The 25938-nt window shown below is 33.2% G+C and overlaps 1 protein-coding gene across 1 annotated transcript in view; it reads left to right on the top strand.

Moving 5' to 3' along the window:
- Nucleotides 1–22743, top strand: part of LOC128639049 (NXPE family member 1-like) — a 141849-nt gene extending 119106 nt beyond the window's left edge. The window contains exons 7-8 of the mRNA XM_053691190.1: nucleotides 12416–12634; nucleotides 22202–22743. Coding sequence (XP_053547165.1) covers nucleotides 12416–12634; nucleotides 22202–22743 — 761 coding nt within the window. The remainder of the gene's footprint in view (nucleotides 1–12415; nucleotides 12635–22201) is intronic.
- The last annotated feature ends 3195 nt before the right edge of the window (nucleotides 22744–25938 follow it).

The raw sequence follows: 25938 nt of genomic DNA, 5'->3' as shown, positions 1-25938 counted from the left end.
AAAAATAAATTCCGTTGGTTATTAGCCCAAATATATTTGTTCCAGTTTTCTATAGAAGCATCTCTAAGATATTGATTGTAAGTATTATTTACTGTATTTAATAGCTGTATTTCGCATTTACCTAGTTTCTTTTTTTTATAAGCCATAAATGTGATCATCTCTGATTTTAAAACTGCTTTTGCAGTTTCCCAGTAAAGTATTGGTTCCCCTATATGTTGGCTATTAGTAATCCTAAAACCCTCTAATTTATTCCTTAAAAAATTAAAGAATTCTGTATTTTCTGCCCAATATTTAGGGAAGAAAAAATTATTCCCCTTTTTAATTCGAGATCCATATATTAAACCTATCGGTGCATGGTCAGATATTGTTATAGGGTATATAGATGTATCTGTGACTAATGGTGTTAAGCTTTTTGAAACTAATAAGTAATCTATCCTTGAATAGGATCTATGGGTTTTTGAGATACAAGTGTAATTCCGGACTCCTGGGTTCCTATATCTCCATAGATCACATAAGCCAATGTTGGCAAATATATCTTTGAAAATCTTAGTCTCTCTACGAGAATTCCTTCCTGGATCCTTCTTATTTCCAAGCTGGAATCTGTCTATTTGCATTCTAGGGACCATATTAAAATCACCCCCTAAAATTATTTTTGTGTCTAAATATTCCAGTAATTTACACTGAAGTTCATCCCAAAATTTTTTATTATACTCATTAGGTCCATATACGTTGCAAATTGTAAAAACTTCATAATTAATTTTTACTTTAATAATAACTATGCGCTCATTCTCTTCTACTTTTTTTTCCACAATTCTATAATTTAAGTTTTTATTGATAAGTATAGCTACTCCTCTTTTCCTTGTTTTGCAATCAGTTGCAATAATTTCACCTACCCAGTTACACTTTAATTTCATATTTTCAATCTCCTTTAAATGGGTCTCCTGAATTAAGGCAATATCTGTTCCTAATGTTTTCAAATATTTTATTATAGCCTTCCTTTTAATAGGGGATGTTATCCCACCAACGTTCCATGAAATTATCTTGAGTTTTTGCATTATCTTACTATATAATTATAAAAATGTGTATTCATAAAGTATTAGATTATAGTTAGGGGTGTATTTAAAAGAGCCAGCAAGCAATGAAAAAGGAGGGGGGCTGGGAGGGACCGCAGTGCAAGAGAGGGAGGAGAGAAGAAAAAAAAAAAAAAGTATTTTTAGCGTTTTTGCTATCACTGGGATTAAGGTCCAGATTACAAGTGGAGCATTATTTACCAATCCCACTCAAGCCTTAACTGCCTAGAAATAAGCTTTTTTTCTCACGTCGGGGTGCTCTTGTATTACAAGTTGAAAGTAAACTGTTTTTGCTCGCATGCTAACTTGACATGCGTAAAAAGAATATTGTGCACGCAATTCCCCCTTAGAAGTCAATTGAGCAAAAAAGTGGGGAAAAACATCTTACTCGCATGCAAACCTGATCCCATATTCACAAATGAGCTAACCTGACAAAAAAATATTAATATTTCACATGCCAATGTTCTTTACATAACAGAATATTTTCTATTTATTCATAAATATATATTTCTATATCTATATGATGGTATTTTGTTACAATATATATATATATATATATATATGGCAAAAAAGTATTTATTCAGCCACCAATTGTGCAAGTTTTCCCACTTAAGAAGATGAGAGAGGCCTGTAATTTTCATCATAGGTATACCTCAACTATGAGAGACAAAATGTGGAAACAAATCCAGACAATCACATTGTCTGATTTGGAAAGAATTTATTTGAAATTATTGTGGAAAATATCAAAAGTTCATCTCAATACTTTGTTATATATCCTTTGTTGGCAATGACAGAGGTCAAACGTTTTCTGTAAGTCTTCACAAGATTGTCACACACTGTTGCTGGTATGTTGGCCCATTCCTGCCTGCAGATCTCCTCTAGAGCAGTGATGTTTTGGGGCTGTTGCTGGGCAACACTGACTTTCAACTGCCTCCAAAGGTTTTCTATGGGGTTGAGATCTGGAGACTGGCTAGGCCACTCCAGGACCTTGAAATGCTTTTTACGAAGCCACTCCTTTGTTGCCCGGGTGGTGTGTTTGGGATCATTGTCATGCTGAAAGACAAAACTACGTTTCATCTTCCATGCCCTTGCTGATGGAAGGAGGTTTGCACTCAAAATCTCACGATACATGGCCCCATTCATTCTTTCATGTACACGGATCAGTCGTCCTGTTCCCTTTGCAGAGAAACAGCCCCAAAGCATGATGTTGCCACCCCCATGCTTCACAGTAGGTATGGTGTTCTTTGGTTGCAACTCAGCATTCTCTCTCCTCCAAACACGACGAGTTCTGTTTCTACCAAACAGTTCTACTTTGGTTTCATCTGACCATATGACATTCTCCCAATCCGCTTCTGGATCATCCAAATGCTCTCTAGCATACTTCAGACGGGCCCGGACATGTACTGGCTTAAGCAGGGGGACACGTCTGGCACTGCAGGATCTGAGTCCCTGGCGGCGTAGTGTGTTACTGATGGTAGCCTTTGTTACGTTGGTCCCAGCTCTCTGCAGGTCATTCACTAGGTCCCCCGTGTGGTTCTGGGATGTTTGCTCAGCATTCTTGTGATCAGTTTGACCCCACGGGGTGAGATCTTGCGTGGAGCCCCAGATTGAGGGAGATTATCAGTGGTCTTGTATGTCTTCCATTTTCTAATTATTGCTCCCACAGTTGATTTCTTCACACCAAGCTGCTTGCCTATTGCAGATTTAGTCTTCCCAGCCTGGTGCAGGTCTACAATTTTGTTTCTGGTGTCCTTCGACAGCTCTTTGGTCTTCACCATAGTGGAGTTTGGAGTGTGACTGTTTGAGGTTGTGGACAGGTGTATTTTATACTGATAACAAGTTCAAACAGGTGCCATTATTACAGGTAATGAGTGGAGGACAGAGGAGCCTCTTAAAGAAGAAGATACAGGTCTGTGAGAGCCAGAAATCTTGCTTGTTTGTAGGTGACCAAATACCTTTTCCCACCAAATAAATTCTTTCCAAATCAGACAATGTGATTGTCTGGATTTGTTTCCACATTTTGTCTCTCATAGTTGAGGTATACCTATGATGAAAATTACAGGCCTCTCTCATTTTCTTAAGTGGGAGAACTTGCACAATTGGTGGCTGACTAAATACTTTTTTGCCCCAGTGTGTATATATATATATATATATATATATATATATATATATATATATATATATATATATATATATATATATATATATATATATATATATATATTTATCTTCAGTAAAGTATGCACTCCTCATAGGTTACAATTGCCAAGGTGCTAAAAAAATAGTACAATATGCCAAAGTAAGAAAGCACTCAGTGTGTGTGTATGTGTGTTTTAAGTATTTTTAAATATATTTTCCTATATACTGTATATATACTGTATATGTATATATTTATACCTATATATAATTTTATATATATATATATATATATATATATATATATATATATATATATATATATATATATATATATATATATATATATATATAAAAAATATATATATATATATATATATAAAAATAAATATACAAATATCCTTTAATCCTCTTCAGAAGAAAAAACACTGCACTCACCAGTCTTGAGAATGATACATTTTATTCAAAATCTCATCAGTTCATAGTCACATGAAAACCCCCAGACGTTTCGGTACCAAGCTGGTACCTTTTTCAATGGGTAGTGTCAAAGTCTGCAAATGTTGAGGGAACATTTGCAGACTTTAACAAATGTATCATTCTCAAGACCGGTAAGTGCAGCGTTTTTTCTTCTGAAGGGCATTAAAGGATATTTGTATGTTTTGTACGCAGCACCCTGGCCGTTGCTAAATAAGTTATAGGGAGTGCACCTGCAAATTCGAGGGTGAGCAACTAGCGCCTGGATTAGTTTGCCTGCTACACTATAAACAGACCCCCTAATAGGTCCAATGTGAATTGTTTGTATAGGAGCGCCAAAGGCTAAGGCAAACAACAGGTTAATATACCTACACCACCACTAGTATCCTAAAGGTGTGTTCAAATATTTTTTTATCAACAAAGGGTATAATTTTAAGTGTTTTATTCAAATATACATGAAATCATTAATACATAAAAACTATTAAAAAAGCCTATTGACTATCAGACATCAATACTTAAAGTATAATTAATACAATAAAAATATTACGATAAAAATAAAAATCACCTAGACAAATGTCTATTAATATATCAAAACTTACTAATAGTGGGTAATCCTCTTGCTTATCAAAGAAGTTAACCAATTTAACATATTGTATAATACATATGAATCATATTATATAGTACATATGAATCAGGCACTAATGTGATAACCCAAAACTGGGAGCGAGAATAACAGATAGAAACATTGAAATCAGATATTCACAAGTGTAAGGTGAGGGTAAAGAATGATGGAAACTGCAATCCACAACCATCTAAAAATTGTGAAAAAAGTGTGAAAAAATATATGTGTGAAAAAATACCGTGAAGGTGTATAAAAGATCAAATACCGGTATGATCAATGCAAAAAAGTAAAAAATAAGCAAACGTTGTAAACAATCTAGTGTTGTGAAAAAATTGCCACAGTGGTTAAATAACACAGTGATTAAATGATAAGCCCTTAGCTTAGGGTACTGTGCAATAAACCATGATAACAAATGAATCTGAAAAAACTAATAATAAACAATACACCAATCAAATAAACAAATATTTGACCATATAGGTAAACAAACAATTAATTGAACAATGTCCCCAAAGTGAGTCCAAATAAGAAAAAAGTCTAAAAATCCTGAATCAATGAAATAATCGTGTATTGGTGATGATCCAATGTTCTGGTGTATAATGATATCCTAATGATATAATCGATATCCTAAGGAAAAAACAAGAGAATACACTCACAAAAAGGCCTATGGGATAAGATCTATTGGTAGTGGGCTTACCCAAATTGCCGTGTTCCTGATAGTATATGAGCCTTACAATCCTTCCTGGATCGTCTACGCGTTTCGACCCTTGAGTAGGGCCTTTTTCAAGAACACTAGATTGTTTACAACGTTTGCTTACTTTTTACTTTTTTGCATTGATCATACCGGTATATATATATATATATATATATATATATATATATATATATATATATATATATATATATATATATATTATATATTATATATATATATATATATATATATATATATATATATATATTCCAAGGTAAGAAAGAAAAAGATAGCTTTTATTCCAATTTTTAAAATTTCATGACGTTTTAGGCACCGGTCCAGTCTCTTTGTCAAATGGTATATTCAGGACAGATATACATATTATTCCCCACACCAAACACTCCTTATATACACATCTACAAATCATTAAATACAGATACTTAGCCAGTTTTGCTGCCGCCGTGTGCACCACCACCTCCCCAGTGTCGCCATGACGTCATCCTTGATTCCGTGAATCCCACATGGGAGCGGGGCCAATAATTTCAGCTGTCAAATCACGGTATAGACATATTACGATCTTAACTGTGGTTCAACCCATCCATATAGCGATACTGCACATCATTATACAATCTAACATCTGTAAGTATAGAAGTGGGCTAAGACAAAAAAATGTATTAATTAAGGCTCTCTTTAGGAGGGAGACAAAGTGGATTTATACATTGGAAATGATGATACCAAGAGGACTCAACACTCATCTGGATTTTAGTCCTTTCTATAACTAGCCTCCCAAGAGAGAAGATAAGACTGTGTCCTAAGGCATATCAGCCAAGTTGTTTCCTGTGATGACTTATATCTATAAGAGGTGTTCCCTAATAAGAGTTTGTCTATAATGTAAAGGGACTAAAAGTCACACCTCTGTTTATATAGATTTTAAATATATGCAAGAGTCATTCTAAGAAGATTAATCTACTATGGATACCTCTGAGTTATGTTTCTACCATGCCTCATTAGGTTTGAAGTAATATAGGGGTCTCATAATGTGTAACGTTGTAAATAGTCATTAAGACTTTATAAATATTTTAATCATAAATGTTTTTTGTCTTAGCCAACTTCTATACTTACAGATGTTAGATTGCATATTGATGTACAGTATCCGCTATATGAATGTGTTGAAACTCAGTTAAGATTGCTATATGTCTATACCGTGTTTTGACAGCTGTCATTGTCGACCCCGCCCCACAGGATGACATCATCGTGACACTGGGGAGGTGGTGGTGTACATGGCGTTGGTAAAACGGGCTAAGTATCTGAATTTAATGATATGTAGATGTGTATATAAGGAGTGTTTAGTGTGGGGAATGATATGTATATCTGTCCTGAATGTAACATTTGACAAAGGGACCGGATTGGTGCCTGAAACGTCATGAGATTTTAAACATTGGAATAAAAGCTATCTTTTACTTGAAGAAGTTCACTGAGTGCTTTCTTACTTTGGAATATATATATAGGTATGGATATATACAGATATACATATATATATATATATATATATATATATATATATATATATATATATATATATATATATATATATATATATATATATATATATATATATATATAGGTATGGATATATACAGATATACATATATATATATATAGGTATGGATATATACAGATATACATATATATATATATAGGTATGGATATATACAGATATACATATATATATATATAGGTATGGATATATACAGATATACATATATATATATATATATATATATAGGAATGGATATATACAGATATACATATATATATATATATATATATATATATATATATATATATATATATATAGGTATGGATATATACAGATATACTTATATATATATATATATATATATATATATATATATATATATATATATATATATATATATATATATATATATATATATATATATATATATATAGGTATGGATATATACAGATATACATATATATATATATATATATATATATATATATATATATATATATATATATATATATATATATATATATAGGAATATCTATTTAAAAATACTTTAAACATATTCCCCTATGTGCAGAACATTGGAATGGGCAATATTTACAGTAAATACATAGTTAAAAACTTCATGCTTTAATCTAATTAACTGCAAAGGGCTCCAATGCCCCCCCACACACACACACACATACACACACATATATATATGTGTGTGTGTGTGTGTGTTTATTTATGTGTTTATATGTGTATATGAGTCTGTAAATAAATATGTACACATTTACACATTAAAATATATAAATACATATGTACACACACACACACACACACACACATATCTATGTTAAAGCCCTTTGCCTGCCATTTTTTCTAACACCTGAGACCTCATATCTTTGAGACCTTATAACTTTTGTGTGCAATATATTTTTAAATATTTTTAATTAGATTGTTATTATGATTGCAACTGTACTCTGTAATGTATTTTTGATGTGTTTTGTGATACTTTTTTGTTTCTCGAAACAGTTAACGTAAGCTCTGTGGTAGCGCTAACCCAACGCTCTTTAAGCTCTTCAATTGCGCTTAGGCGATCACATTTACTTTCAACTTGTAATGCAATTGAAAACCCTGATACACGCAAGCAGCCGCGATATTCCCCTTTTCGCTTGCGCACAACAGTTAGTGCGCCACTCGTAATCTGTCCCTAAATAGAAACAGAGTTTTTGAGTTTTTGATTTACCTATGAAAACTATATATATTTTTAAAGTAGACAATCCGAATTATTGATCTAGGCTCATTTTTGCATATTTGATGCCACTATTTGTCTGCCAGATATTATTATATAAAATAATTGTTAACTTTTCCGCAAACTTTGTGGGTTTCTCACTGAAATTATTTACATATAACCACTGCAGTCATATGAAAAATAGTTACAAAAGCTTTGTTCACAAATAGCAGACATGCATGGCTTTGCCAATGTTTTTAGGTAATTAGAACGCCGCTAATTGCATCTATGAACCCTACTTGAAATTACTGGTAGTGAAGGGGTTAATCAGTTAATTTGTATAGTTAATTTTTGATGCAGAGTAGAGATTACCGTCTACCTGACACCTCCCACTCCCTGATCCCTCCCAAACAGCTCTCTTCCCTCCCTCACCCCCACTGGTCATCTTAGGTACTGGAAGAAGGTCCGCCAGTATGCAGTTTAGGGCTTCTTTTATTGTCCTCACAGTGTAGTGAACACTCCTCAACCCTCCCACCACTATGACCCCCCTAAAGAGCTCTTTAACCCTCCCCCCTCTTACTGAAAACTATCCCCCAGTACCCAGTTTATTTATTTTTTCTGTAGTTTAATGGTGCCCCTTACCTCCTCTCTCCCCACAATCATTAATTATGGGTCTCCCTTCCAATTCCCCCTTTATTCCCGTAGTATATCTTCCCATTCCTCCCTTAAAAAAAAATCTAAAGCACTGGGCCCCTCCAACTTTACATTTTTTTAAGAAAATTAATGTAATTTTTATTGAATATTTTAAGCTAAATGAATACCGAATAGTGCACCAAACAAATATTCTGAAAAACTATCTTTCCAAGATATTTTTCACAAATCATTTGTCCAAACCAAATTTGTCAATGCAGCACAAGTCCAGATTTTTTACTAAACCCTGAGTCAAAAGCTTTCGAGAACGGGCCCTTAATTTTAACTAATAATTTAAAGCAAGGTAATTTGAAAAATATAAATACATTGGAAGTATTTTTTTATTATCTGTATGCTTTATCTGAATAATGTCAGTTTCATTTGAAAGCTGGTTATATTAATTTGTCACAGTAATATGACCAACATGATTTTGCCCAGGAACACACGACAATCTGTAAAATATTATACAATTGTAAATTTTCATTAAATTCTAAATATTCAAAGAAATTTATTTAACAAAAAAAACAATATCTGGCAGCACTGAAGTACTATATTATATAAAACAAAAATGTTATATGGAATTAAACATAATGGGGGTAGTTATCAAGCCATCTACTTTACCTGCCTTCGCCGGTTCAATACGCCCACCTAAGCTCGCCTACCATCGCCACCGCGGACCTGCAAAATTTTGCCTGTTATCAAAAAGCTGTCAAAAAGCCGCGCACCAAGTACGGGGCGATGAACAGCGGACTGTGAGAGTTATCACTCATCCGATCTCGCTGCTCTTCGGCTTTTTGACAGCTTTATTGCTAGCCTGTCACTAAGCACCCACACTAAACTACACTGTGCTACCCCCTATACCGGCACCCCCGGAGCCCCCCGCAACTCAATGAAGTTATTAACCCCTAAACCGCCGCTCCTAGACCCCGCCGCAACTCTTATAAATGTATTAACCCCTAAACCGCCGTTCCCAGACACCGCCGCCACCTACATTATACCTAGTAACCCCTATCCTGCCCCCCTACACCGCCACCCTCTATAATAAAGTTATTAACCCCTATCCTGCTGATCCCGGACCTCGCCACAATGAAATAAATAGTTTAACCCCTAAACCGCCGCTCCCGGACCCCGCCGCAACCTATATTAAACTTATTAATGCCTATCCTGCCCCCCCTACACCGTCGCCACCTATAATAAATTTATTAACCCCTATCCTGCCCCCCACTACACCGCCGCCACTGTAATAAAATTATTAACCCCTAAACCTAAGTCTAACACTAACCCTAACACCCCCTAACTTAAATATTAATTAAATAAATCTAAATAATATTTCTCTTATTAACTAAATTAATCCTATTTAAAACTAAATACTTACCTTTAAAATAAACCCTAATATAGCTACAATATAAATAATAATTACATTGTAGCTATCTTAGGATTTATATTTATTTTACGGGTAACTTTGTATTTATTTTAGCTAGTTAGAATAGTTATTAAATAGTTATTAACTATTTAATAACTACCTAGCTAAAAGAAATACAAAATTACCTGTAAAATAAATCCTAACCTAAATTTCAATTAAACCTAACACTACACTATCATTAAATTAATTAAATAAATTACCTATAAATAACTACAATTAAATACAATTAAATAAACTAACTAAAGTACAAAAATTAAAAAAGCTAAGTTACAAAAAATAAAAAAATAAGTTACAAACATTTAAAAAATATTACAACAATTTTAAGCTACTTACACCTAATCTAAGCCCCCAATAAAATAACAAAGCCCCCCAAAATAAAAAAATGCCCTACCCTATTCTAAATTAAAAAAGTTTAAAGCTCTTTTACCTTACCAGCCCTTAAAAGGGCCTTTTGCGGGGCATGCCCCAAAGAATTTTGCTCTTTTGCCTGTAAAAGAAAAATACAACCCCCCCAACATTAAAACCCACCACCCACATACCCCTAATCTAACCCAAACCCCCCTTAAATAAACCTAACACTACCCCCCTGAAGATCATCCTACCTTGAGTCGTCTTCAGCCAGCCGACCACCGATGGAACCGAAGAGGAGATCCGGAGCGGCAGAAGTCATCATCCAGGCGGCGCTGAAGAAGTCTTCCATCCGGGCGATGTCATCTTCCAAGCGGCGTCTTCAATCTTCTTTCTTCCGGATCCATCTTCATCCCACCGACGCAGAACATCCTTCTTCCCCGACGGCCGATGACTGAATGAAGGTTCCTTTAAGGGACGTCATCCAAGATGGCGTCCCTTCAATTCCGATTGGCTGATAGGATTCTATCAGCCAATCGGAATCAGGGTAGGAAAAATCTGATTGGCTGATTGAATCAGCCAATGAGATTGAAGTTCAATCCGATTGGCTGATCCAATCAGCCAATCAGATTGAGCTTGTATTCTATTGGCTGTTCCGATCAGCCAATAGAATGCAAGCTCAATCTGATTTGTTGATTGGATCAGCCAATCGGATTGAACTTCAATCTGATTGGCTGATTCAATCAGCCAATCAGATTTTTCCTACCTTAATACCGATTGGCTGATAGAATCCTATCAGCCAATCGGAATTGAAGGGACGCCATCTTGGATGACGTCCCTTAAAGGAACCTTCATTCAGTCGTCGGCCGTCGGGGAAGAAGGATGTTCCGTGTCGGTGGGATGAAGATGGATCCGGAAGAAAGAAGATTGAAGATGCCGCTTGGAAGATGACATCGCCCGGATGGAAGACTTCTTCAGTGCCGCCTGGATGATGACTTCATCGGATGGAAGACTTCTTCAGCGCGCCTTGGATGATGACTTCTGCCGCTCCAGATCTCCTCTTCGGTTCCGTCGGTGGTCGGCTGTCTGAAGACAACTCAAGGTAGGGAGCTCTTCAGGGGGTAGTGTTAGGTTTATTTAAGGGGGGTTTGGGTTAGATTAGGGGTATGAGGGTGGTGGGTTTTAATGTTGGGGGAGTTTGTATTTTTCTTTTACAGGCAAAAGAGCAGAATTCTTTGGGGCATGCCCCGCAAAAGGCCCTTTTAAGGGCTGGTAAGGTAAAAGAGCTTTGAACTTTTTTAATTTAGAATAGGGTAGGGCATTTTTTTATTTTGGGGGGCTTTGTTATTTTATTAGGGGGCTTAGATTAGGTGTAAGTAGCTTAAAATTGTTGTTATATTTTTAAATGTTTGTAACTTATTTTTTTTTATTTTTTGTAACTTAGCTTTTTTTATTTTTTGTACTTTAGTTAGTTTATTTAATTGTATTTAATTGTAGTTATTTGTAGCTAATTTATTTAATTAATTTAATGATAGTGTAGTGGTAGGTTTAATTGTAACTTAGGTTAGGATTTATTTTACAGGTAATTTTGTATTTCTTTTAGCTAGGTAGTTATTAAATAGTTAATAACTATTTAATAACTATTCTAACTAGCTAAAATAAATACAAAGTTACCTGTAAAATAAATATAAATCCTAAAATAGCTACAATGTAATTATTAATTACATTGTAGCTATCTTAGGGTTTATTTTACAGGTAAGTATTTAGTTTTAAATTTGAAAACCAGGTACGCTGGGCCGAAAAAGTGCCGAGCGTACCTGCTAGTTTTTTGATAACTATTAAAAGTAGTCAGATTGTGCCGCACTTGTGTGCGGAACATCTGGAGTGACGTAAGAATCGATCTCTGTCGGACTGAGTCTGGCGGATCGAAGCTTACGTCACTATATTCTACTTTTGCCGGTGTCTAGTGCTTGATAACTAAGGCGAATCAGCCTCGCCACAAATACGCTGCGGAATTCCAGCATATTTGAGGTTGACGGCTTGATAACTAGGCCTCAATTACTTAATTACTATGACCATTGTTGGATTCATTTTTTTTATTTTTTTTTAAATGATTGGTGCATGTCTACAAATATCTGTGATGTCATATTGCTGTAATCATAAATATGTTTACATTTATTTAAATATTTCATACATAATAATTTCTCTTTTTAGGAAATTATACAAAAGACAACTCCAAATGTGTGACTGGGATGTTGTTGCCTTTCCCAAGTGGTTATTTCTTCAATAATCTTTGGCATCCTGTGTTTTGCAATATCTCTTCATTTGAGCCCTTGTCTAAGATTAAAACCTGTTTATCCAGGAAAATGATTTACCTCATGGGAGATTCCACCATTCGACAATGGATAGAATTCATTCCTGCAGTTATGCCAAGTAAGTGCCACCATTTTTTTTTATTGATAACTTAAACTGAAATTAAAAAGTATGATCCCAATTACAACGTGTTTGCATTTGTATATGAAAACTTTGAGCTAGAGTCATAGAAGCTTGTGAATCTGTTGAAAGCCCTCATAAAGACAATACAAGGCTTAAGTAAATATTAGTAATTGTAAAATATTTGCATGTACGGACAAAATAATGTGAATACCATTATTATAGGGCTTTAATAATAATTATTTGTGTAGGTTACAGTGAAAAAAAAGAAATGTTGCAATTATCTTTTGTTTATCTTTTCTTTGCCTATATTCTCTAGGTTGTGCCAGTGTTGTAGAAATTCAGAATTTTCCAAAATCCTGACTTTTTCATTAATATTTTATTAAAAATGTCCACTTTCCCTGCCAGTAACACACATTATTCTCTGTCTGTGTCTATGACTTATTTTTTGTGTTCTAAAATGAAAATACTTGTCTGTATTTATTTATAACATCTATTACCATTCTGATTACAGTACTCTACTATCCTTCTCATGGTAACATGTTTACAAAAGTATTAAAAATTATATTAAACCATTGTTGCATGAAAAAATGTATTATGACGTAAATATTACCTAAGTGACATAATTTCCATAATATTCAAAAACTAAAAGAAAGAGCTATTCAGGATAACAGATGAATCCTGAACAATAGAGAGGAATTCAGCATTTTTGATAATAAGCTTTATTAGCAAACAATATAAACAATATATAATCAAATAGTCAGGACGTATCGCAGAGCTTTATGAATATCAATACCTCATATTTTAAAAACATATATAGAGTAAAAGATAAAAACAGCCTAGAACACTGGTTTTCCCACCTGTCCTCAGACCTCCCTAACAGGTCACATTTTGAAAATATCTGAACTGTAACACAGGTGAAACAAACAGCTGATTAGTAACCATGGTTATTTTACCTGCTCTCATCCAAGGTAAACCTGAAAACCTGGCCTGTTGGGGAGGTTTGAGGACAGGTTTGAAAACCAGTGGCCTAGAAACTGACTTGTAGCATCAGATATGGTGTCCTCTCATGAGCTACTCTGTCTCCTTAGATATACATCCCCATCTGACTCTCCTGTCTCCAAACATACCTGTACTTACAAGTCTCACTCTCACCTTTTCTCATTCACACTCCTATTACTGCCTGCTGCTTGTGACATTTCTCCTAACCCTAGCTCCCAAGCAATCACCAAACTTCCACACACTCACTCAATCTACCACAGTAAAAACTCTATGTCCTAACAATCTCATCTCCATTAACCCACAGAACTCATCCTTTTTTTTTCTTGTTCTCTCTGAAATGTTTGTTATGTCTGCAACACATCCAGTTTATCGCTAATGCTTTCAACCTTTTAACAATTACTGAAACCTGGCTATCTTCTTCTGACACTGCTTCCATTGCTGCTCTCACACATGGTGGTCTCCATACCCTAGACCAGGTGGGAGACATGGTGATGGTGTTGAGATCTTGCTCTCCCCCTCTATCAGTATTTCCCATCTTTCTCCCATCTCCTCCTTTGAAGTTCAGAGCATTTGCCTGTTCTCCCTCCTCTCTTTCAGAATGGCAGTAATCAATCACCCTCCTAGACCAACTCCACAATTCCTTGATAACTTCGCCACCTGTCTTCCTCACTTTCTCTCTCAAAATATAGCAGCACTAATTCTTGGGGACTTCAACATCCCCATTTATAACCCATCAGCCCCTGCTGCCACTAAACTTCTTTTGCACACATTCTCCTTTCAGTCTCTCACAATCCACCCTATTCCCTTCTCACCATCACAGACACTCTATTGATCTGGTATTCTACTGCCTCTGCTCTTTATCTCATGCCCTACTTGCAAAAATGGTTGTGCGCTGCCTGGAGGAAATTTAGTTCTGAACCTTATTTCATCCACTATAAATTAATTCTTCATTGAAACACATCTTACCTTCACTTAGCCAAGCAAACCTACTTCTGTTCTCTTATATCTACTCTATCCTCAAACCCTAAATTACTCTTCTCTACTTTTAACTCTCTCCCCCACCCACCTGCACCACCCCTCCATCTGCCTTTAGTGCTCAAGATCTAGCAGACTACTTTCTAAACAAAGTGCATGCTAACCAAAGCAATATCCCAACATAAGCCTGAAATTTCCATCTCCACTCCTGCTCCCCTCTCTACCATTCTATGTATATTCCCCAATTCTCAGCCCCTGAGAATGAAGTGTGTTCCTTACTGTATTCCTTACGCCTCACTGCCTTCCCTTGACCCTATCCCTTAAAGTCTAATACCTTCTATGTTTTCCACCCTCTCTACAGCTCTTTTTACAACTTCAACCTATCCCATTCTACTGGTTTTTTGCCATCTTCTTTTAAATAGGGATAGGGAAAGATCACTCTGATACTCAAAAACCCCTTCCTTTATCCTAATTCTCCTGCAAACTACCACCCCATATCACTGCTTTCACTAACCACAAAACTCCAGGAAAAACTAGTTTACGACTGCCTATCCCACTTCCTGTCTTCCAACTCCTTACTTGACCCCCTGCAATCTGGCTTCTATCCCCAACACTTAACTGAGAATGCCCTCACCAAGGTTACTAACGACCTTCTTTCTGCTAAAATTACCAAACACTACTCTATACTTATCTTACTTGGCCTCTCAGCTGCCTTTGACACTGCTGAAAACCCCCTCCTTCTACAGACTCTCAGCTCTCCTGGTCTCTGTTACACTGCCCTCTCTTGGATCCACTCCAGGCCCTTTTCTGTGTCATATGCTAGCAACTCCTCCTCTTCAATGCCTCGGTCGGTTAGAGTACCTCGAGGCTCTGTCCTGGGTCCTATACTCTTCTCTATTTATACATATTCATTGGGTAAACTTATCAACAGCTATGGCTTCAAATATCACCTGGATGCCGATAATACTCAGATCTAACTCTCCACCCCTGCGCTCTCTACCTCTATCCTTTCTCATGTCAACGACTGTTTTTCTGACATCTCTTCCTTGATGGCCTCTTACCCCTCTCTCATCCCCTACATCCATTTGCTCTCTTCCTCATGCTGCAAACACCTATGCATTATCTTCAAAATTAGTCTGTTTCTGAACCCTGACGCCACTAATCAACTAATCCACTCCCTTGTAATTTCCCGACGTAACTACTGCAATAACCTACTAACTGGCCTTCCTCTCTCCCCCTTTCAATCCATCATAAAATGCATATGCCAGGCTAATCTACCTTTCCCTGCCTTTCTGCCTCTGCTGCACCCCTCTGCGCATTCCTTCACTGGCTCCCCATTCAAATCTGAATTAAATTAAAAATTCTCACTCGAAAATGAATGCACATCTCTAGTAGATACAATTCTACATAAATGCTCCTTAAGTATGGAGTACAGTTTTGGGGACTAATATTAAAAAGGACAAAGGCACTACAATATTACTAGTGATAATTGAGGAATTATGCCAGATTGATTCCATTTACTCTAGAAAGAGATGTTTAAAAAATGATATAATTATTTTATAAAAAATATTTTTTATTCCAAGAAAGCAAGATTTATTAATTTCCCAGGAACAAAACCAATTTTTCAGTTGAAGAATAAAATCAGACAGTGGTTCTCTGTCTGAGAAGATAATGACTATAAATACAACTGTAAAAATAGCTTAGATTTGTTTGTGGCTATAAAACATATTCAATGTTATGTTTCCTTGTGATTAATGGGTAGTCTTTTTGCATTTTTACTGTTAGCTTACATAGTATGGGTTTGTTTTGTATAAAAACAGATCAAAGAGGATATGTAAAGATTGTACTCAATTACTTTTTTTTCTGTATTTTAGCTTCATCTATTTTGGACCAGATTATGGCATCTATTTATCAAGCCGTCAACTTACTTGCATTCGATGGCACCAATACACTCGCCTAAGCTTGCCTAACATCGCTGCCGCGGACCTGAATAAGTTCTCCAAAATTATCAAAAAGCTGTCAAAAAGCCGTGCACCAAGTACGGTGCGATGAGCAGCGGACTGTTGTTAACTAACAGTCATCGAGCTCGCTGCTCTTCGGCTTTTTCACAGCTTTCTTGGTACCCTGTCACTTAATACCCACACTATACTATACTGTTTACCCCCTAAAATTCTTGTAATTATTTTATTATTTTTTGTAATTTAGTGTTTGTTTTTTTGTACTTTAGTTAATTTTATTTAATCGTAATTAATTGTAGTTAATTTAGTTAATTTATTGAATTATAGTGTAGTGTTAGGTGTAACTGTAACTTAGGTTAGGTTTTATTTTACAGGTAAATTTGTCTTTATTTTAACTAGGTGGCTATTAAATAGTTAATAACTATTTAATAACTATTGTACCTAGTTAAAATAAACACAAAGTTTCCTGTAAAATAAAAATAAACCCTAAGATAGCTATAATGTAACTATTAGTTATATTGTAGCTATCTTAGGGTTTATTTTATAGGTAAGTATTTAGTTTTAAATAGGAATAATTTAGTTAATGATAGGAATATTTATTTAGTTTATTTAAATTATATTTAAGTTAGTGGGTGTTAGGTTTAGGGTTAGACTTAGGTTTAGGGGTTAATATGTTTATTATAGTGGCGGCGGTGTAGGGAGGGCAAATTAGGGGTTAATAAATATAATGTAGGTGACGGTGGGCTCCGGGAGCGGCGTTTTAGGGGTTAAAAATGTATTTAGTTGCGGCGGGGTCCGGGAGCGGCAGGATAGGGGTTAATAACTTTATGTAGGTGGTGGCGGTATAGGGGGCGGCAGATTAGGGGTTAATAAGTATAATGTAGGTGGCGGTGGGCTCCGGGAGCAGTGGTTTAGGGGTTAATACATTTATTAGAGTTGCGGCGGGGTCCGTGAGCGGCGGCTTAGGGGTTAAACATTTTAATTTAGGTGCGGCGGGGTCCAGGAGAGGTGGTTTAGGGGGTAAACAGTATAGTATAGTGTGGGTGCTTAGAGACAGGGTAGCAAGAAAGCTGTGAAAAAGCCGAAAGAGCAGCGAGATCGATTACTGTTAGTTAACAACAGTCTGCTGCTCATCTCCCCTTACTTGGTGCGCAGCTTTTTGACAGCTTTTTTGATAATTTTGGAGAACGTATTCAGGTCCGCGGCGGCGATGTTAGGTTAACTGAGGCGAGTGTATTGGTGCCGGCGAATGCAAGAAAGTCGATGGCTTGATAAATAGGGGCCATACTGTATATAGACATATATAAATAAAAGTATACATACATAAATGCATATGTACACATACTGTATATAGACATATATAAATAAAAGTATACATACATAAATGCATATGTACACATACTGTATATAGACATATATAAATAAAAGTATACATGCATAAATGCATATGTACCCATACTGTATATAGACATATATAAATAAAAGTATACATACATAAATGCATATGTACACATACTGTATATAGACATATATAAATAAAAGTATACATACATAAATGCATATGTACACATACTGTATATAGACATATATAAATAAAAGTATACATACATAAATGCATATGTACACATACTGTATATAGACATATATAAATAAAAGTATACATACATAAATGCATATGTACACATACTGTATATAGACATATATAAATAAAAGTATACATACATAAATGCATATGTACACATACTGTATATAGACATATATAAATAAAAGTATACATGAATAAATGCATATGTACACATACTGTATATAGACATATATAAATAAAAGTATACATACATAAATGCATATGTACACATACTGTATATAGACATATATAAATAAAAGTATACATGCATAAATGCATATGTACCCATACTGTATATAGACATATATAAATAAAAGTATACATACATAAATGCATATGTACACATACTGTATATAGACATATATAAATAAAAGTATACATACATAAATGCATATGTACACATACTGTATATAGACATATATAAATAAAAGTATACATACATAAATGCATATGTACACATACTGTATATAGACATATATAAATAAAAGTATACATACATAAATGCATATGTACACATACTGTATATAGACATATATAAATAAAAGTATACATGAATAAATGCATATGTACACATACTGTATATAGACATATATAAATAAAAGTATACATACATAAATGCATATGTACACATACTGTATATAGACATATATAAATAAAAGTATACATGCATAAATGCATATGTACCCATACTGTATATAGACATATATAAATAAAAGTATACATACATAAATGCATATGTACACATACTGTATATAGACATATATAAATAAAAGTATACATACATAAATGCATATGTACACATACTGTATATAGACATATATAAATAAAAGTATACATACATAAATGCATATGTACACATACTGTATATAGACATATATAAATAAAAAGTATACATGCATAAATGCATATGTACACATACTGTATATAGACATATATAAATAAAAGTATACATGCATAAATGCATATGTACACATACTGTATATAGACATATATAAATAAAAGTATACATACATAAATGCATATATACACATACTGTATATAGACATATATAAATAAAAGTATACATACATAAATGCATATGTACACATACTGTATATAGACATATATAAATAAAAGTATACATGCATAAATGCATATGTACACATACTGTATATAGACATATATAAATAAAAGTATACATGCATAAATGCATATGTACCCATACTGTATATAGACATATATAAATAAAAGTATACATACATAAATGCATATGTACACATACTGTATATAGACATATATAAATAAAAGTATACATACATAAATGCATATGTACACATACTGTATATAGACATATATAAATAAAAGTATACATACATAAATGCATATGTACACATACTGTATATAGACATATATAAATAAAAGTATACATACATAAATGCATATGTACACATACTGTATATAGACATATATAAATAAAAGTATACATACATAAATGCATATGTACACATACTGTATATAGACATATATAAATAAAAGTATACATACATAAATGCATATGTACACATACTGTATATAGACATATATAAATAAAAGTATACATACATAAATGCATATGTACACATACTGTAAATAGACATATATAAATACATACAGTATATACAGTACATACATAAATGCATATGTACACATACTGTATATAGACATATATAAATAAAAGTATACATACATAAATGCATATGTACACATACTGTATATAGACATATATAAACAAAAGTATACATACATAAATGCATATGTACACATACTGTATATAGACATATATAAATAAAAGTATACATACATAAATGCATATGTACACATACTGTATATAGACATATATAAATAAAAGTATACATACATAAATGCATATGTACACATACTGTAAATAGACATATATAAATACATACAGTATATACAGTACATACATAAATGCATATGTACACATACTGTATATAGACATATATAAATAAAAGTATACATACATAAATGCATATGTACACATACTGTATATAGACATATATAAATAAAAGTATACATACATAAATGCATATGTACACATACTGTATATAGACATATATAAATAAAAGTATACATACATAAATGCATATGTACACATACTGTATATAGACATATATAAATAAAAGTATACATGCATAAATGCATATGTACACATACTGTATATAGACATATAAATACATATATACATACATAAATGCATATGTACACATACTGTATATAGACATATAAATACATATATACATACATAAATGCATATGTACACATACTGTATATAGACATATAAATACATATATACATACATAAATGCATATGTACACATACTGTATATAGACATATATAAATAAAAGTATACATACATAAATGCACATGTACACATACTGTATATAGACATATATAAATAAAAGTATACATACATAAATGCATATGTACACATACTGTATATAGACATATATAAATAAAAGTATACATACATAAATGCATATGTACACATACTGTATATAGACATATATAAATAAAAGTATACATGCATAAATGCATATGTACACATACTGTATATAGACATATATAAATAAAAGTATACATACATAAATGCATATGTACACATACTGTATATAGACATATATAAATAAAAGTATACATACATAAATGCATATGTACCCATACTGTATATAGACATATATAAATAAAAGTATACATACATAAATGCATATGTACACATACTGTATATAGACATATATAAATAAAAGTATACATACATAAATGCATATGTACACATACTGTATATAGACATATATAAATAAAAGTATACATACATAAATGCATATGTACACATACTGTATATAGACATATATAAATAAAAGTATACATACATAATGCATATGTACACATACTGTATATAGACATATATAAATAAAAGTATACATACATAAATGCATATGTACACATACTGTAAATAGACATATATAAATACATACAGTATATACAGTACATACATAAATGCATATGTACACATACTGTATATAGACATATATAAATAAAAGTATACATACATAAATGCATATGTACACATACTGTATATAGACATATATAAATAAAAGTATACATACATAAATGCATATGTACACATACTGTATATAGACATATATAAATAAAAGTATACATACATAAATGCATATGTACCCATACTGTATATAGACATATATAAATAAAAGTATACATACATAAATGCATATGTACACATACTGTATATAGACATATATAAATAAAAGTATACATACATAAATGCATATGTATACATACTGTAAATAGACATATATAAATACATACAGTATATACAGTACATACATAAATGCATATGTACACATACTGTATATAGACATATATAAATAAAAGTATACATACATAAATGCATATGTACACATACTGTATATAGACATATATATACATGCATATACATATTTAGACATGTTATGTTAAAGCCCTTTGTCTGCCTTTTTTCTAACACCTGAGACCTCATATCATTGAGCTCTTATAACTTTTGTGTGCAATATTTTTTTTAATATTTTTTATTAGAGGTGTTATTATGAGTGTAAGTGTACTTTGTAATTTGTGATGTGTTTTGTGATACTTTTTTGTTTCGCGAGACATTTAACCACAGCTCTGAGGACGCAGTAATCATTCTAATGTATTCACGTTTATTTTCAACTTGTAATACCAGCGCAATTTAACCTGCGTGCAAACTATCACGAAAACCTGATATCGCACAAACGTTTACGCTCCACTTATAATCTGTCCCATTGTAAATTGAATAAACTTTACTGTGAATCACAGATTCACATTTTACTCTTCTATTATTTAACATTTATCAATATAATTATTAACTATTTCAAAATTGATAAAAAGCTTTAAGGTTAATACTTTTATTATGCTTAATGTGATTCCTACAAAATAAGTTACCATTTTCTGTTACAGATGTGAAGTTTTTTGACCTTCATGGATTTGGCTGGCAAAAGGAATTGTTAGCATTGGACTTGGAAAGGAATATGTACATCATGTGGAAGAAGCACGGGCATCCTTTTGTGACACAAAGTTTCTTTACAGTTAAAAATCATGCTTATATAGCACAAGATATTGACAGAGTAGCTGGTGGTTCCAGCACAGTTATTGTCATTGCCTTGGGACAGCATTTCCGTCCCTTCCCTCTTATTGTGTTCATCAGAAGACTTCTCAGTGTGCGGAACGCCATAGTGCGCCTCTTTCATCGCAGTCCAGACACAAAAGTCATAATCAAGTCTGAGAATACAAGAGATGTCAACGCAGATGTAGAGATATTCAGCGACTTTCATGGTTATGTTCAATATCTCTTAATGAAAGACATCTTCCAAGGGCTTAATGTTGGGGTTATTGATGCTTGGGATATGACAACAGCCTTTGGCTCATTCAATGTACATCCTCCAACAGATGTAATCAGGAACCAAATCAACATGTTCTTGACTTATATATGTGATTTATAATTTTAGCATAAATATATTTAAGGTTAATCTAAAGGGATTTTAAACTTAAAATCAAATTCCCTATGAAAATCGCTAATCATTCATTCATTTTAAAAAAGCAAAAATGCAAAAATTCTATTTTTCTGGATGTTGTCCTTACAGAACCTTTACACTGCAAATATATACACAGTGATTGCTTAAGTGCAGGCGCTTGTGTGTGTTTATATATATATATACACTCTCACAGCAAAACAGATAAGATACTTGAAACGACAAACTTTAAAGAGTTGTGTCTGTAGACTGCTCTCAGTTAAACAATGCATATTTAAAAAAATAAAATAATTGCAGTTTGGATGCGTTGAAAACATCTATTTGGTACATGGATATTTGGCAGTGAAATAGCAAAGCAGAAATTTTCTTTCTAGAATGTTTTTTGTACATATAACACTTTAATGGAATCTTATCTGATAATTGCTAGAGTCTGAATTTCTTTTGTAAATTGCAATAGAGAATTGTGTATCCCCCACATCCTGTATTTATCATTGTATGAGCAAACTCTCACGCCGCTCAGCCTCCTGCTTTCACACAACCAGTCATACTAGGACAGAGTTGTGGACCAATTTGGATGTATCAGTCTGAGGATAATTAACACCTGCACTGAAGCAAGGGCTCTGAAAGTTGGTTTTAAAGGAAGGCAACACAAAAATTGTAAGCTGCATGATAATGCGTCTGCATTTCTGAGAAGAATTTTGCAATGAATACTGCAGCTTTCTTTTATCCAATGAGCATATTGTTTTTTTTTGTTTTCTTTTCTATTTTCCCTGATTTCTCTGTCCCCCAGTAAAAAATAACTCTTGCTAACCAATAACAAACTAATATAAATCTATAGCATGAACTGTTGTATATGTATACACTGTGAGCTCCTGCTAACCAATAACAAACTAATATAAATCTATAACATGAACTGTTGTATATGTATACACTGTGAACTCGTGCACATGCTCAGTAGGAGTTGGTGGTTCAGAAAGTGTGAATATAAAAATACTGTGCACAATTTGATAATGGAATTAAATTGGAAAGTTTTTAAAAATTGCATGCTCTCTATCAATCATTAAAGTTTAATTTTGACTTTAGTGTCCCTTTAATTTACAGTATATTAGTAATTAAGCATCACATTGCAGATATCTACATAAAATATACTTTTACCGGTAGCGTTAAATACTTACCTTTAGTGAGCAGCACTAATCCCGATCCTTCTTCACAGAGCCCCAGGGAATACTAGTAGGGGGCTTAGTGCAAGGAATCCCAGGGCCTGCACTGAAAGACCTTCTCCAGTAGCGTAGGCAATAGGATCGTCCTATTAGCACGTCCTAGGGCTCTGTGAAGAAGGATCCGTATTAGCGCTGCTCTACAGCACGCTACTGTCAAGGAGAACAAATAAATACTGCTGAATTTTGTCAGTGTTTGTTTGTTTTCTTAAAGTTTGTTGTGTATTCGTTCGCATATGTGTTGCAATAGTAAGTGCTGTGTGAACAGATATGCTGTAACTACTATCAAGTGCTTATTTCCAACTTTGCTTTATTGTATCTCAGGAGATTTTATAGTAAAATTCCTTAAACTGAGTATCAAGTCCCTTTAACGATATTTACTAGGAAATCTCATGAAATCAGATCACAGTAAAGCAGATTGACGTCAGCACTGATTAAAGGGACATGAAACCCAATTTTTTTCTTTCATGATTTAGAAAGAGCATGCACTTTTAAACAACTTTCTAATTTACTTCTATTATATAATTTGCTTAATTCTTCTGATATCCTTTTCTGAAAATCATATCTAGATAGGATCAGTAGCTGCTGATTGATGGCTGCACATGCATATCTTGTGTGATTGGCTCACCCATGTGCATTGCTATTTCTTAAACAAAGAATATCTAAAGAATGAAACAAATTAGATAATAGAAGTAAATTGGAATGTTGTTTAAAATTGTATTCTCTAGCTGAATCCTGAAAGATTTTTTTGGGTTTAATGTCCATTTAAGCTGATTGGCTTTTTCTTCCAACATGCAGCTGACAGTAGCTTGAGGATTACTGTTCACAGCACATTTACTTTTGAAAGCTGTACAAATGTTGAGGTAAAATATCTTTTTACATAGAGATGTTCATGTGATATTTTCCTGTTAGCTTTTTACAATTATTGTATTTTAGTATGTATGTGTTTTACTGCATAGGTATTTTACATTAACAGTATATATATATATTGTAATAAAAAGTAAAAAAAAATATATGTGAAGAACATAGGAATGTTAAATATGCATAACGCGCATCAGGGTTCACAATTTAGGAGTAACACGGTCGGGTTAGCGCACCTGAAGAATTGCTATCTTTAATGCGCGTTCTTGACATATTAATTATAAACTATTAAAAAATATTAATAACAATTATTTCAAATGATTATACATACTGTAAACAACTCTAAATAATTAATAGAAATTATATGAGGAAGGGGTGGGAGCCCGAAACGTTGCTCTGTACTGCTGGCTTATATGAATATGTAGAGATTTCAACATTCCTTTTGGTGTGTCTGCCTTTTCTTTATATTTTCTTTATATTGTTTTATATATATATATATATATATATATATATATATATATATATATACATACATATATACACATATATAGTTTACAGTATGTATAATAATTCAAAATAATTTAAACCCTTAAGGACCGGGGACTTCAGACAAAAACTTCCCCAAAAGACTAGAGCATTTTTAGCATTTTTGCCATCACTACATATAAACAGAAATAGAGCCTCTCTCTTTTTTTTTACCTATCAAAACTATGTTGTTTTTTTCAGTAGACAACCCAAAGTATTGATCTAGGCCCATTTTGGTATAATTCTTAACACCATTTCACCGTCAAATGCGATCAAATTAAAAAAATCATTAACTTTTTCACAATTTTAGGTTTCTCACTGAAATTATTTACAAACAGCTTGTGCAATTATGGCACAAATGGTTGTAAATGCTTCTCTGGATCACCTTTCTTAAGAAATAGCAGACATATATGGCTTTGGCATTGCTTTTAGGTAATTAGAAAGCCGCTAAATGCTGCTGCGCACCACACTTGTATTATGCCCAACAGTGAAGGGGTTAATTAGGTAGCTTGTAGGGTTAATTTTAGCTTTAGTGTAGAGATTAGCCTCCCATCTGACACAT

Source organism: Bombina bombina, chromosome 8, assembly GCF_027579735.1.
Source record: "Bombina bombina isolate aBomBom1 chromosome 8, aBomBom1.pri, whole genome shotgun sequence".
Lineage (NCBI taxonomy): Eukaryota > Metazoa > Chordata > Amphibia > Anura > Bombinatoridae > Bombina > Bombina bombina.
This window is presented reverse-complemented; position numbering and strand designations above follow the sequence as displayed.